This window comes from Corvus hawaiiensis, chromosome 15 (assembly GCF_020740725.1).
Source record: "Corvus hawaiiensis isolate bCorHaw1 chromosome 15, bCorHaw1.pri.cur, whole genome shotgun sequence".
NCBI lineage: Eukaryota > Metazoa > Chordata > Aves > Passeriformes > Corvidae > Corvus > Corvus hawaiiensis.
The window spans coordinates 10,184,509-10,200,224 of record NC_063227.1 but is presented as its reverse complement, the minus strand read 5'-3'; the positions used below and the strand labels follow the sequence as shown (position 1 = coordinate 10,200,224).

Here is a 15,716-nt window from a genome sequence, read left to right as displayed (position 1 = left end):
GATTTGATGGTGTCTTGTGCCATACACACAGGGAGTGATCCAAAGATCACAGGCTCCAAAATGGATTTCACACTATGGCTTTTGACATCTGATGAAGTCTTTTGAGAGAGATTATCCTCTTTTCCTGGAGAAAGCAGGATGCTGGCCCCAGTCAGCAGTCCACACTGCCTTTGCTACTTGACTCCCAAAGGGGAAAAATGGAGTCTTCAGTCTTAACAGCTGGAAACATTTCCAGAAAAGCATGTAGATGTTCGAAAGCAACCTAAATATTGCAGTGTCAGGGAGTCAATTTTCTGTTGGTAGTTTAAAAGCAAACTTCTGGCAGCTCTCAGGGAATCCTTTAAGTACATTTACATCAATGCATGGAGTCAAATAAACACTTAAAATTCCTCAAGATTAAGATGGGCAGAGTGAATCCAGTCAGGAAATGGCTGAGCCACTGCTTGACCCTCTTTTCTGTTGCAGACCAACCAACCTGGATGCTCCAACCCAACCCCAAATCCTGCTGTACCTGGGCATACACCAGTGAAGGAAAGGCGATATGGAAAAGAGAACACGAGGCTTGTCCCTGGCCTCAGCTGGGTTGGGATGTTTCAGTTGCAAACGATAGATCTCTTTTACGTATTAGAGCTTGTCTAGACTAAGGAAATGTTCCTGCTATGACTATGTTGAGGTAATTACACCAGTGTAAACCCCTTTGGGCAAAACAGAGCTTTCAGTGGCCTGATTTACTCTGGTCACTTGCCAGGATTAGTTCAGCTGGTACCAGCCTGTCCTCCAGGATCTCCTGCTCCCAGCTGGAATCCCGCACAGAAGTTTTCATCCGTCTCATCTGAAACGTTGGCACTGCCAATCTATCAATCAAGCCATCCTTATGGGATGGTTGTGCAAATGTTTTTCTCCAAAAGAATGGTAAATATTCAGAAGGCTCCTCTGTTAGTGGAGAATTGATTAATTGGCTAAAAGAAAAAAAAAAAAAAAGCTTAAATAAATCTGGGTTTAAATGAAATCATATTTGGATTTGTATATGCATATCAGGGAAACATGTTTGCTGCAAATACAATGAAATAGGAAACCTGATGTAGGATGTTTAACCTGCCAGGAGTAGATGTGTCCCTTACCCACATTAAATGAATAGTCTGCGAGGACAAAATGTGTCCAAATAGAGTAAAATGGGAGCTACTCCAAACTGATCAATTAGAATTAAAAAAAAAAAAAAAGCCCCTGAATTAAATAAATCCAAGGAAGGCATTTTTAAAGCACAGAAGGTAGAACCCTAGTCTAGGAGAAGTCAGTGGCAACATTTACATTAACTTTAAAGGAGAGGCTTCACTCACTCTAATGTGTAAAACCACACAGTGCTTCTGTGCAAAGCATGGTACAAAATACATGTGCTGAGTTTCACACACAGCATTCAGGGAACATGTTGATAAATGCAGGATGAGGAACGGCAGACTAACAGACAGACTTGGTTATATTTTAATCTGGTTTGCTGTTACCTACAGGTGTTGCAGTTAAAATGTTTTAAAAAGTTACTATACACCTTTAATTCTAAACAGTTACTGGAAGAACAGCTAGAAAATCTAATAGTAAAGCAAACATGTTCCTTTAAAAGTTTCCTTATTTAAAAAAAAAATTAAAAGAAAGGGGAAAAGTATGTCTGAAGCACAAAGATGACATCAGAAAAGTTCCTCAATTCACAGATGGCTGCACCTTTCAAAAAAAATTTAAAAAGGAGCCCTAGATTGATTTAATCACCCATACAAGCGAAAAAACGTAATGAAGTTATTTAGTGCCAAATTGGTTTCTTGGGACCTTTTCCATGTAAATAATACATATCAAACCTTGAAGTTCAGCGCAGATATGATCTGACAAGTTAGCCAGGCTTTTGTTTTCCTTTGATCCAGCTCCAGAAATATTTTATCCAAGGTAAAGTTGGTTTTAAGTGTTTTCCATTTCAGTTTTTAATTTTGGATATTCATCATATAGGAAACTTGCTTATAATGCCTCAAACACCAGCCAGGCTGCACTGACTCGCAGCACCAAACATAAAGATTTCCTTGTATTTGCTCATAAGAGGAGGAATATCAAGAGCTCCCAGTGTGACACAGGAACAATTTCCATTGCTCAGTTATTTTTAATAGTACAGGGAACATGGACAACCCCAGCTGAATATTTCTAAATATTTCTAAATATTTCTAATATACAAGCCAAGTCCAGTATTTTTTGCACTGTTCCACATCTCCTAGGCGTGTTGGGGAATAATACTTAAAAAGATAATAAGATAGACAGGCCTTTGCTTTCTAAGTGATTCCCCAAATTCCCCACATGCTGCCACTCCCTCAGGATGCCATCTGGGAGCAACAGTGCCTTCTCTTGGAAGAAAACCTTCACAAGTTAGGTTTACTCTTTTTTTTTTTTTTTTTTTTTTTTTACTTCTCTGATTCTGTTAAAAAGAAAAATTAAAATAATTTTAAAAAATCTTTTTCTATTCCATTTTCAAACCAGGATGAAGATTCTGCAGTTCAGAAAAAAAAAAAAAAATCTGACCTTGTTCACAGTTCTCAGTGTTGTGTCCCTAAATACAGATTTAGGCACCTTGCTGTAGGCATCCAGTTTTCAAAAATTTAGCTCTTGTCAATAATGTAAAATCTTGTGGATTCTCTTCCTTCCACAAATTGGTATGTAGTATATTTAGAATTAACAGGGCCCACTTTCTCTTTTGACTTGAATATGTGGTGTAAGGTTAATGAAAGTAAGATGGATCTTTTATTTTGGGTCTTACACATAATATTATTAAATGTGCCCACCAGAAATGTAGGATAAAATATTTGCTCTGCTTGAAGATTATGTGATATTTGTATTCTAAGCCTCACCACAGTGGGTTTCTTTAAATAGAAGCTATACTTTACTCCTAAATTGCTTAAGGCAAAGGAAGCAGAGATGATGTTTTTATGAATGTTTAAATGCAAATGGAACTGAGAGTGAATGCTATGCTAGCTAACATCAAAGGCTCACCAAAGTCTCTGCATTAATGAGGCTCTTTGTTTCCTGGATCACAGATTACAACAGGTTTCCAACTCATTGCCAAGGCTTTATCTCCATTTGGGAGGGCTGTAAATCTCAGACGATTTTTTTCACATGCAAAACAAGACGATCATCTGAAAGAAGAAGAAAAAAAAAATCTTAAAGTAGCAAATATTTCATTCAAATGATTATTCCTCAAAGTGGCTGCATCTTGTTTTATTTTTGGGATGTTTAAAAGAATGGAAATTTGCCGACAGAGTTTCCTATGGGGCAGCTCATTCATTTGGAGGAGAAAACTGAGCAGGAAAAAAGCAAACAGCATCCTTCCCCTCTTCCATCTTCTTCAGCCCAGCATCAACCATGCCCCGAAATCAGAACAATAATTCTGTGTCATGCAAAATCAGCAATTAGCAGAAAGACAGATTTTGCTCCATTTAAATATATTCAAGTACTTTTCAAAGTGGCTCCAACTAGTTCTTCTCCTCCCCAAAAAGTAATGAGATTATATCCCTAGTAATAATACCCTAATTAACAAGAAAAATAGGGACCAAGATTTTTAGCTTCCTATTCAAGGGCTGAATGTGACAATATGTTGTATATTGGGTCATAAAAAACAATTTACATGGCGTCATTACAGTCTGTAGCAAAGTCTCCAGGACCCAGGGCTATCTTATGCAATCTTAATTAAGGAAAATAAATATCGGTGTGTTGTTTTAAGCTACTGGAGACATGCACAGGACCTGTCATGTGTGATCAGAAGAGATGGGGAGTCTCCTTTTCCATGGGAACTGCTTAAAAAACCCTCCGACGCCAACACACAAGTGTCTAGTGCCTTCAAAATGGGCTGCGAAGATGGTAATTTCTTGTTTCCTGACCCTCGGGGCCAGGCAGGAAAACTAATAATTTTCTGCCACCCCACATCATGTCTGTGCTCCAAAGGGGCTGAGGTCGTGATGGCGGGGCATCACCCGTGCCCAGGGTGTGCACGGCGGGCGGCCAGTGGCACCCATGTGTGACACGAGTGTGTCTGCACCCACAGCTGGGAAGGGGCACCTGCTGTGGGGGTGTGGGTGTGTGTGTACACGTGTGCTGTGTGTGCCTGTGCTCAGACATATGTGTCCTGATGTGTCTCAGTGTGTGCACACATGCGTGTCGTGATGTCACAGTGTGTGTTTGTACACACGTCCTGATGTGTTTCAGCACCCACATAAACGGTGCTGAGGTGTGTCTGTGTGCATACATACACATCCTGATGTCTTACTGTGTACACGTGCATATGCCTTCATGCATGTCTCTCTGTGCGCACACACGTCCTGATGTCTCAGCGTATGCACACGTGTTGATGTGTTCTTGTGTGTGCACACACGAATGAGCTGATGTGTCTGTGTGCACACACGTGCTGATGTGTGTCTGCAGCTCCACGGATGGCCTTCTGTCCTCTGTGTTTAGTCATGTGCTGCTGATCTGTGCTTGTAGCTCCATAGGCAAATGTGAGCATGCAGATGTGTTTGTGTGTGCAGATGTGTGTGTACAGATGTCTGTGCATGCCAGATGTGTAGCTGTGCATGCTGATGTGTGCAGTTGTGTGTTCTTTTGTGCTGATGTGTTTGGGGCTCTGCGTGGATCCCACTGCCGTGTGCTTTTGTGTGAGTGCTCGTGTGTGCCAGATGTGCAGCTGTGCATGCTGTGTGTGTATACAGGTGTGTGTGTAGCTGTACACGCAGGCACCTGTAGAGACATGTGTGGGGCCCTGCAGACCCTGACACGTGCTGATGCGTGTGTATGGACTGTGCACACATGGACGTGTGCACATAGACTTATGTGTGGATGTGTGTGAAATGTGTGCATGCAGCTGTGCGTAAGTGCTGGCATGTGCAGGTGCACGCACAGCTGTGGGCATGCAGGAGTGGGTGCAGGCGGGCTTGTGCCACGGTGCGTGTGCGGATGTGCATGCACACAAGCGTGGGCAGGAATGTGGACGATGTGCACGGGTGTGCACGGGGCGTGTGTGTGTGTGCTCAGATGTGTGTGCAGGCATGTCCCTGTGTGCAGGCATGCGTGCACACAGGTAGGCACAGGTGTGTGTGCAGATGTGCGAGCAGAGATGCACGTGCATATCCGTGTGTGTCACGGATGCGCACACACACCCGGGGCTGCACCAAGCCCCCGGTGCTGCCCACCCTCGGGCCACCCCGCACCCCCATAGCCCTCCACCCCGCAGCCGGGCCGGGAGGAGGTCATTCCGCTGTAGCGCGGTCGGGGGGACGGCGTCGGGCCGGCTGTGCCCTTGCTGCAGGGACTTGGCGTCGGAGCGTGTGTGCGGTGTGCGTGTCTGTATGTGTCTCTGTGTGTTCACAGGAGTGTGCACGCCTCTGTCTGCGTCTGTGTGTCCCTGTGTCTGTGTCCCTGTGTGTGCCCGCCCCCGGCCCCGCCCCGGCGCTGCCAATCACCCGGCGGCCGCTTTGATGTCGCAGCGCTCGCCCGCCGCGCCGCCGCGCTCGCAGTCGGACCGGGCGCTCCGTGCTCCGCCAGCCGCCGGCGCCCGCTGCTCCAGCCAAACTTCCCGGGGCTCGGAGGGCGGGGGGGCGGCGGCGGCACGGGGGGGCCCGTGGAGCCCGGCATCCCGCGACGCCTGCCCGCCCGCAGCCTGCCGAGCCCCCCGCGAGCCGCCGGACCGGGGAGGGAAGAAGGGGGGGAAGGAAAAGAGTGAAGAGGGAAAAGCAATTCTAATTATTTTTTTCTAAAGGAAGGATTTAAAGGGAATTTGGAAAGGGGGGAAACAAAATTAAAGGGAAAAAAAAGTTTAAAAGTTAAAAGGAAAGGAGGAAAAAACTTTAAAAAGAAAAAATTCAAGAGAGAGCTTTTTTTTTTTTTTTTTTTTTTTTTTTTTTTTAAGAGGAGGAAAGAAAATAATTGAGGGAGAGAAAAAAAGTAATAACTGCGAAGGGCTTGATCCGGGAGAACAATACTCCCCGGGAAAGTTGCTGCGCGGCGGGGAGGGAGCGGCGGGAGGAAAATGCCGCAGCTGGGCAGCGGCGGCGGCGACGACCTGGGCGCCACGGACGAGATGCTGGCCTTCAAGGACGAGGGCGAGCAGGAGGAGAAGATCCCCGAGAACGCCTTCACCGAGCGCGACCTGGCCGACCTCAAGTCCTCGCTGGTGAACGAGTCCGAAGGCAGCGGCAGCCCGGCCGCCGCCGCCGCCGATCCCGAGGTGAGCCGAGCCGGGCCGGGCCGGACCGGCCCCGCACGGCGGCCCCGCGCCCCCCGCCCCGCCGCGGCCCCCGCCCCACGCCCCCGCGCTGCCCCTCTCTCTCCTCCCCGTGCAGGCCCTCCGGCGAGTGCAGGATCCGCAGAGGGTGTACCAGGAGAAGCTCCCGGACCACATGGATGATGGTTAGTCACGGCAACCTCCGCGTGTCTGTGTGTCCCCCCTCTCCTCATTCCCGGTTCCTGCCGGTCTCCCCCAGTGCGCCCCGTCTACTGCTCACCCTCCCCGGGGTGGTGACCCCCCGATTCCCCAGCCCGTCACCCTGTCACCCCTGGGAGTGAGGGATGCCAGCCTGGCCACCACAGCTCCCAGCTGGAAAGCTACTCCTGACAGCACCGAGTCTTCCCAGTGTCCCCACTGTGGGAGTCCGCACTCATGGGGGACCCTGGCACTCCCAAACACCTTCTCTGAGGAGTATGGGAACAAAAAGACTCCCACAACATGCTGTAACCTCTTTGGGGACCCCCAACAGGCAGGGGAATCACCTGTCATAAGATGAATTTTTACAGGGAACATTGATTTCAGCAGGTATGAAACATCAGGACCCAGGGATGTATAAAGGATCTGCATATTCCGGTTACCCTTTCCTGATGCTCTCAGATCCATATCTGCCCAATGGATCTATGTCACCTCTGGTGAGTTCCTCCTCTCCTCATGGAGAAGTTTGTGGCCTCTCTCACTTCTAAAGTATGTTGCAGGTATTGTGCAGGCACCTACGCATGCTTTTTTCCTGACAAATTGGAGCCCAGTTTCTGAAATACCTGGACACTGTTCTGTCCAAGCCGAAGGGAAAAGCAGTGGGAAGGGGGAGAGATGCTTGGCAGGAAGCTCCTGCTTCGCTCTAAATTTGCTGGAGGAGCTGCTTTTCCAGTCTCCTCATCCTCTAGGTTTGGCTTTACTCTTCCAGCAGTCAAATCCTAATATCTGATGGAAAAATGTCTCTTCCTTTTTCTGGGTCATGGGCTTTGGAGGGAGCAGCTCCTGGTCTTTGTGTATGTGTTCAGGGATATGTCCTGCAGCTGAGCTTGAGTTCGATGTGTCTGCCTGTAAAACAGCCAGGTTCTGGCGTTCTATGTGTTAGGGCTCTGTTGTGGATGATGGCCCAGAAAGTGGATTTTGTGCTTCTAAAATGGCAATAGAGGTTTTTAGGAAAAGGCTTCATGCTGCTGGAGGACTATTCCCGTCTTCTTCCTGTAAAGTTTTTCTTTCTCGGTTTAAATCAGCTTTAGTATTTCTCTATGTTCTCATGTTTCTAAGTATTGCTATCTGAATGATTAAACTAAAGGCTTCATTACAAAAGCTGTCTTTTCCCATCACCATCTCTATCAGAACTTCAGAAAATAATGTCTTGACATTGCAGCAGACAGTCGGTGCTGGTGTTGCTCCTGGGAGCCGGCACTGCTGCATTTGTTTCAGACATTGTTCTGCTTTAGCCATCGGCAAGTGAGGACGGAATGTAATTTGGTTTACTTCAGGTTCATGTTTTAACTTTTAAAGGGATAAAGTTTAAAAGAATCTATAAACCCATCCTTAATCCGGTCATTTGTTCACAAGAGGAGTAGGATGTAAAACTGGTGTTATGAAAAATTGACGGATTGTGGAATATGAAACTCAGTACTGTTTGTAGGAATCAGTGCCGTACCCTCACACCGGACCCAGCTGGCCTGGGTAGCAGGAAACAGGTCCCTGCAAGAGCCTGCCTGTACCCCACACAGCTTTTCCTAGGGGATTCAGTTTTCTTGGCTGCAGACTGCTGGAACTTTTGCTGAAGTTTGCAGATATTGAGGATCTATCCCTAAATTTTTAAGTCTTCCTTCAGTTTACAGCAAGAAAAGAAGTGTTTGCAAGGCAGGCCCAATGTATGTTGTTGTAACCCAAATAAGCATTTCTTCTGGTGCTTCCCACCTTGTCCAGGGACCAGGTATCCCACTCATCCCCTAAAATATTAAGCTGTTCTCTTCCTAATAAACTTTAAATGCTTTTACATTTGTCTTATGTAAACACATTTCATTTGCTCCCTGAGATAGAATCTGGATAGGTCCAGAGTTACATTAGTCCAGCAACTTTTTGCTATAGTGGAATATTTCTTTTAATCTTAAACTCTTCCTAGATGGGCAGCAGAGTGCAGTAGCCTATTTACTAGCAGCTAGGCTATGAAGTAGATTGTGATTTAGGAATCACCTTTTCTCTTGATAACAGAATTAAAGCCAAGCAGTTACTGTCAGAGCAGCAGACAGGAGCAAATAGACTGTGCAGATCTTGAAAGGGAGAAAACATAAGTAGCAGAGAAGGAATGATCCCATCCCCTTGAGAGCCACCAAAATCATCCAATGCCTCAGCCAGCTTCCTTTAGGCCTGTTTGGATCCTGCTGTGGTTTATGAAGAGCTGATTTGATGTTTTCAATTAAAAATCTGTTCCCTAACAGACAAGGGAAGATTTCTTCCTCAGATGAAGGCAGGTCTTGCGGTTTTTCAACTTATTACAATTACTATTCCAATATATTATTCTGGGCAGTTTTGTCTTATATTTCTATTGACTCTGCAAAGGTTATCATGGTAAATTATGGATTGCTCTCATAGAGATTTATTGCTGCTGTGTACATTACATAAAGTGTGGGCTATAATCTGGTGGCTGCTTCCAATAATTGAGGAGGTCAGATCTGTGACCAAAGATTGCAGATACTTAACCATCCATAAAAGTGTGTTTAATTAATACTTTAGCACAAGTAGAGTCGGGGAGGAGGGTTGTGTGAGTGAATAGGATTACGTATCACAGTCATGCGTGCACTTGATAGTGGAGATTGTATTTTGGTTAATGAGGCTTCCTGGAAACAGTTGTTTGCAAGTAGGATTAATTTTAGAATCTTCAAAAAAAATCAATTAAAAAATTAACCCAGGAGTACTTGGGCAAACTGTCAGGGCTTTACATTGAAAACAGTAATTTACCTGATTGAAAATAGAGTATAACTCCCTGAAAGACACAGAGCAGCCGGCACGGAGGCTGGGGCTGAACCCCTGCCCTACAACGCTCTGTAAAACCACATTTTTTTTGATGGGCCCCCCATGAACCCTGTGAGGGAGCTGCAAGTGGCTCTGGACTGGCCCCAGTGCTTGCCTGGCTGGGTGTGTTGCTACCAGCAATACTGGGGTGCTGCTTTCCTATTTTCTTTCTGATTTTCTCAGCAGCGTCACTTTTGCTTTGTTTCCCTCAAGGTGTTTGTAGCCACTAACTGTTACACTGCTCACCCGAGCATCCTGCTCAGCTCCCCACAACTCCCAGCCAAAATTGCCTCTTTTTACCAAAACACACGCAGCTGTGTTATTTATGTGCTCTGCTGCCGCTCCAGAGTGATGCTCTGAAGATGGCTGGGTATCTGCCATCAGCAGCAAAGCCAAGCCCAGCTGATGGTCCCTGGAGGGCCAGCAGCAGACGGGGTGGCAGGAGCTCCCCGTAGCAGGGTGGCCCACCTTGGCTGAAGGTGGCAAATGCCAGTGTAGGATGATTCAGCTGGAGTGCTGCTGGTTTTGGCAGGCACAGGTTTCCTGGACTGGCAGTAGAGCTGTCGCTGGGGGCGTGGGCAGGTTGGAGGTGCTGCTAGAGCTGAGGATAAGGCAGAGGGCTGAGCCCAGGCATCCCTTCTTCTGGGAGCTGTGAACCCCATCACCTGCCGGGCTGGGGAAGGCACACTCTCAGTCAAGGGTGTTCAAGAGCATCTTGGCATAGCCTGTGTGTGTGTCTGAAATCCTGACACTGCAAGGCCCCAGGAGAGCTGTCTCTCGCCTGGCTCTCAGGTGTTGTGTGTGTGGTCGTTCATGGCTCCACTTTATCCCGTCTTACGCAAAGTCCAGCTTTTCCCAGAGTGAAATATGTAGGACTTATGGGTTAAAAATCTGCAAGAAACTTCCAAAGAATATGAAAAAGTTGAGGAACTGTTTTTCTAAATTAAATATAAAATCATAAAACTATATCCTTTTTTAAATAGTACAAATGACTTTAAATCAAATTAAGGTACATCCTTAGTAAGAACATCAGCCTTTTAGGTGGTTACAAACATTAGAGGTCAGACATGGTCAAACATGTTAACACTTTGATCAGATTAAAATATTTTTCTTGCTACAGTTGTATAATTGAGTTTAGACCTGAGGGGGTTTTCTGAACATTGTTATATCTTGTACTATGTGGTAGTTAAATGGTAAAAGGAGCACTTATAAGTTCCTTTAAGTTCATTTTGTAAATAGGTTTATAAAATAGGGGAATGAGCCATGCTGCCCTGTATATAGGGCACGAGGTCTCCCTGCTCCCATTGATGGGAGAGATCCGAGGGGAGCTCTTTACACCTTCTGTGCACCTCAGATGTGTTTGTTGAGTGTGTGAGGAGTGTAAAGGCAGGATTAAGATGTTCTATATGTAAAGCTGAGGCACTTGACTTTCTGCCTGTATGAGAAACAGAAGTGTAAGAGGCTCTTTTTCTTTGGAAAACAGACACTACCTCATTTTCTTAATTACTAAGTTGTCAAACCAGAGCTTACATGGGAGCAGAAGAGTGGGGGTACCTTCCCAAGCCCTGCACAGCTGAAGTCCCCAAATAAGACAGCAGGACTCACAAATAATGTTGCTTTTCAGAGCCTGGTCCCTGTGGTCCGCTGAGCTCCTTGAGCTTGTTCAGAGGGTATGAAATGTCCCCTTGGGTGGGGCAAGATGAAAGTGCAGTTACTGCTGGCCTGGGGCCACAGGGCCCAAATGTCTAACACAAGGTCAAAAAGCATGGAGCTACAGTCTAGGACTGCTCTTCACTGGACAGAAGCTGAAGCAACAGCAGCTGAGCCCCAGGACACGGCTGCTCCTGCTGCATCCCCTTCTGCTCCATCCCTCTGCAGCAGAAGACTGTGCCCCCCCCCCACCACCAGCAGCTGGAGGAAGGAAATCTGCAGCTCAGCTGCTTCTCTGCCTTTCTGTCCTGACTTGCACTGTCAGGGCAATAGTTTAGTATTGCTTTTTCCTGTGTTGAGTTCGGATCTTTTTGAAATCAGTGGGAAAACTCCCCGGAGTCGCCATGTGATGGGGATTTGTTGCTCTGAGAGCACTGCTGCATCCCTCTCCAGATGTTGTGTGTGGAGGGAGGAAGGAGGGCAGCTGGAAGCCAGCAGTAGCTCTGCGTGTTCCCAGCAGTGCCTGCTGCTGTGGGAGAGCAGCATCCCAGCCAGGTTCCCTAGCAGCAGGGCTTGCACTGCAGGACCTCACTAGGATGGTTCCCTGTCCCCATAAATTGTAACGTTCCCAGCAAAAAGCGTTAGGAGTGCGGTGGCTGCTGATGGACCTCCTGGCAGACAGACAGATGAGTAATTTGTTCCCTTCTGACCAAAGCAAATCCACTTCTTTCAGCTCTTCTACCTAGCTTGAAATAAGATAGTGGTGAAAATAATACTTTATATTAAAGAACAATTTTGGATATGTGGATGTACCAAGACACAGGGCTTACGAGATCATTTATTGCATGTCTGATTCAGTCTTTGTTCCCCCCAAGGAAAATTCTTGTGTTAATTTCTGAGTTCATATCACACCCTCAATTTTGAAGCAGAACTTCCCTTTGAAATAAATTAGAGAGTTCTGCTTAAGAAGCAGCGACATGATACAGCACTGCATGTGTGTGGTCTAATATAACCTTACTTTTAAAATTGTTTGGAATGAAAAAAAGAGAAAGCAAAATGTCACAGGGAAACAAAAGCAAGTTTTATGTAAATCTGTGAATGTGAATAAGTGTGCACAGGATTCAGACAATTCAACAATATCTGCTCTCCCAGTGGGATTCCTTCACAGGCTACCCTGGAACTGGCTTCTCAGGCATGGGATGCTTTGTTGGTGGAGAGTTGCTATGAGATATGTATGGTAAAGGCACTGTTCCTGCAAATTTCCGACCATTGCTGTTTGTGAAATGTTATGGGCTTGACCATAATGGGAATCTGGAGAGAAAAGCAGAAGCTTAACATCAACTGAAGTTCCCAAAGCTCATCCATGTTAATAATTAGTGGGCTTGAAATTTTAACTGTGAAGAACAAAGTGATTTGGTTTTGAGTGGCACATGGCATGTCCAAGATGAGAAGTGCAGAGCTGGTCTGGTATCCAAAGCTGTAACTGAGAGAAGGGGGAGCAGGCGGGGCTCTGCAATGTGCTCACTCGTGTGTTGCTTCACAGCTTGTGATCCCTCTCATGCCATGACTCTACTGGCACCATTAAATTCCTGCATTGGAGTGAAAACCCTGGCTAATCCATGCAGTAGGGTGTGCTGGCATTTGCTCTCCCTTGGTACCCAGGCCAGTAACCCCGCGTGTGTTCCTGTGACTACACAGACGTTGCTGGCTCTGGAGGGACAACTCTCTTGCCTGCTGTCATAGATCTTCTGTGTAGGGCCAGATCCTAATCACAGGCTGAACCCTCTCTATCTGTAGCATAATCTGCAAGGGAAGCAGGATTTTGGGATATGGGTTGGTGTGAGCTGCACACCTAAGATGGCAGCCTGGTGTGGACTGTGTCTGTGTGTACACGGAATGGTGGTTATGGGCAGAGCAAAGCCTAGTGCTGAGGAACATCAACAGTTTTGAGGAAGCATCTACAGCTTGCCATTAATTTCATACTTGCAGTTCTTTGTCTGCCTTTTGGCCATGGTTCATCAAGACCAAATTTAGCCTTTGTTTCCTATGGGTTGGCCTTTGAGTCCCCTTGCCAATTCACCACAGAGAAGGTGAGGAAGGACCCAAGCACTTGTGAGCATCGTTACTGTCACAGGGAGGCTGTGCTGGACAGGGTGGGTTTGGGTGAATAATAGTCAGGCATGTGCTACTCTTCAGTTACTAAAACCTCCTGCACCATGTGTGAGTCACAATTTCCTTAACAAATCCTCAAGGATTATCTTCCCCTCTCTGTTTCATTGATTTGAAGAGGGATTAGGTGCCAGAACTGTCTTTTTGAAGGCATGGCCACTGTGGGATCTTCTCTTCATCCCACCCCTCCAAGGCTTTGGCTACTCTCCTTCTGTTTGCTGCTCACTTCATAGAAACACCGAATGGTTTGGGTTGGAAGGGACCTTAAAGATCATCACATTCCAATCCCCTGCCATGGGCAGGGATACCAGCCACTAGACCAGGTTGCTCAGGGCCCTTGGTTTCCTATGTCTTTGCCACTCCACCTCACTGCTCGGGGAGCCAGGAGATGGCTTATGTCAGCATCTCTGCCAGCCTGATGTACACATGCTCTTACCTCATCATTTACCAATGGTGGGTGGAGGGCACAGCAATAGCAGAGTAGGTACAAGTTGCTTCCTGAACTCCTTGCAGAGCCACGGTGGCAGGGAAAACTTCTCAGCCTGATCAAATCCCAGGCTGGTGCCAAGCTGGGACATGTGAGTCCCCCCTCCAGGCTCTTTCATGTGCTGTTCTTTGAATCTCTCTTTTAAAAAATAGGCTATAACAAGATACTTGCTCATTAGTCTCTGTGTCTGGAGGATGAAACAAAGGTTTGGTAGGCGAACGGGTGACTCAGAGAGGGTTGGATACAGGATACAGAGCTGTTCACTTCCTAGTTTCCAGTTTTAATCCAGCTGAATCAGTAAAGACCAGGTGCCTGTTCTGTCTGCTGGCTTGTCCAGCGGTCTGTCCGAGAGGGCACGGCTCCCTCCAGGCCCCAGGCAGTGCGAGTGTTTCATGAGGTGAATGTCCAAAGAACATGCAAAGTCTGGACCAAACCCTCTGTGAGCATCAACCAAGGTCTTGTTCTCACCATGAGACTGCCAGTTCAGCACTTGCTGGTGGCTCACAAACCCACCGACTTTGTTTCATAAAGGAAGGGTTTGCAACACCATGTGCCTCTCAGGCTTGATAATCAGCAGGATCTTTTTCTTGGTCAATTATCTTGGACAAAGAGCTCTTACCTGCACCTCCTTGCAGAGCAACTTAGCACTGCGCTGTCACTGGTTTTTGCCTTCGAGTCTTTATAATTTAGGATCATAGAATCATTTATGCTGGAAAAGCCCTCTAAGATCGAGTCCAGCCTTGAACCCAGCCCTACCACTAAAGGCTACCACTAAACCATGTCCCCAAGTGCCACATCTATACATCTTCTGAATCTCTCCAGGAAGAGTGACTCCACCACTTCCCTGAACAGCTTGTACCAGGGCTTGTCAGCCTCTTCAATGAAGAACTTTTCCCTACTATCCAACCTAAACTTCCCCCTGGTGCAACTTGAGGCCATTTCCTCGTCCTATTGCCTGTTACTTGGGAGAAAATACTGAGCCCCCTCCCCCACCTTGCTCCACCCTCCTTTCAGGTAGTTTTAGAGAGCAAGGAGGTCCCTCTGAGCCTCCTTCTCTCCAGGCTGAGCTCCCCCAGCTCTCTCAGCTGCTTCTCATCAGACTTGTGCTCCAGACCCTTCATCAGCTCCATTGCCTTTCTCTGGACATGCTATTTATGACCATTCCCAATGAAGGCCTATTCCACCACCACCCCCTCTTTGAAGTGGATTCATGGAGAAAGTGGGACATTTGGTCAGTAAAAAAGGGTTAGCAAAACCTGATGAAATCAGCTGTCCCCATCCAGAGCATCCTGCTGGCTGGAGGGGCTGGGCAAGAGGTCACCACAGTGGCTTTAAACCACTGCTCCTTTCCCGTTCACCACCTCTGTGCTAAACACAGCTCAGCTGCCACGAAAAGAATCTGGTTCATTGTGTTTCACGGGGTCCCAAAATTAGTATTTTGTGAAAGAAAACAATAAACTCAACCATGCTGTGGTAAGTTTTTGAAACCAAAGTAAAACTGGATACTAGAATCTAGAGCACTTTTCCCCTCCGGTTATAACAACTTTGCATTTGATTAAATGATAGGCAAAAAAAAGTCTCAACAGTATCTCCTTTGTTCCATTGAAGAATCTGGAACTGTAATATACAAAGTACACGTCTGCCTTGAAGAACTACATAGTAATCACAGACTGACCAAAAAAAGACTTCTTTTTTTTTTTAAGTGATTCAGCTTGTCTGCTCTATGTTGAATTTGTTTTCTGCTGTGGTTTGTTCTGAGGAGTAGCGTCCATGAGCATAAACTGAGGTTCTGCTCTGATGGGACCTACACAAAAGTAAAATATGAAAGCCCAAGGTCATAAGGTGTGTTTGACTGGGTGCAAGAGGGCTGTGATTATAAAGGCGCTTGGGGAAGAAGTGCTGGGAAGAGACTCTTTGCAGCGAAATGCTCAGAAAGGATCAGAAATGTGGCATTTTTATTCTGACACTGAGGATATGGCACTACAGAGATTGCTTTCATGTTTAGGAAGTAAACCGTCGTAAGATCTACCACATGAAAATTTGTTGTTCTTAGCATGGAGAGGCTGATGCGATGAACGTGCTGCTGCTGCCCTGGAATTACTGGTGCGGGAG

The 15,716-nt window shown here is 46.5% G+C and overlaps 1 protein-coding gene across 6 annotated transcripts in view; it reads left to right on the top strand.

Annotated features, from left to right (window-relative positions):
• Positions 1-5,896: 5,896 nt before the first annotated feature.
• TCF7 (transcription factor 7) overlaps positions 5,897-15,716 on the top strand; it is a 72,921-nt gene continuing 63,101 nt past the window's right edge. Inside the window, exons 1-3 of one of the 6 annotated variants that reach the window (XM_048319531.1) lie at positions 5,897-6,241; positions 6,357-6,423; positions 6,827-6,933. In XM_048319531.1, the coding sequence (XP_048175488.1) occupies positions 6,044-6,241; positions 6,357-6,423; positions 6,827-6,933 (372 nt within the window). In that variant the 5' untranslated portion in view covers positions 5,897-6,043. Of the gene's footprint in view, positions 6,242-6,356; positions 6,424-6,823; positions 6,934-15,716 lie in introns of all 6 variants that reach the window. The other 5 variants (XM_048319530.1, XM_048319532.1, XM_048319533.1 and 2 more) reach the window with 5 other exon arrangements.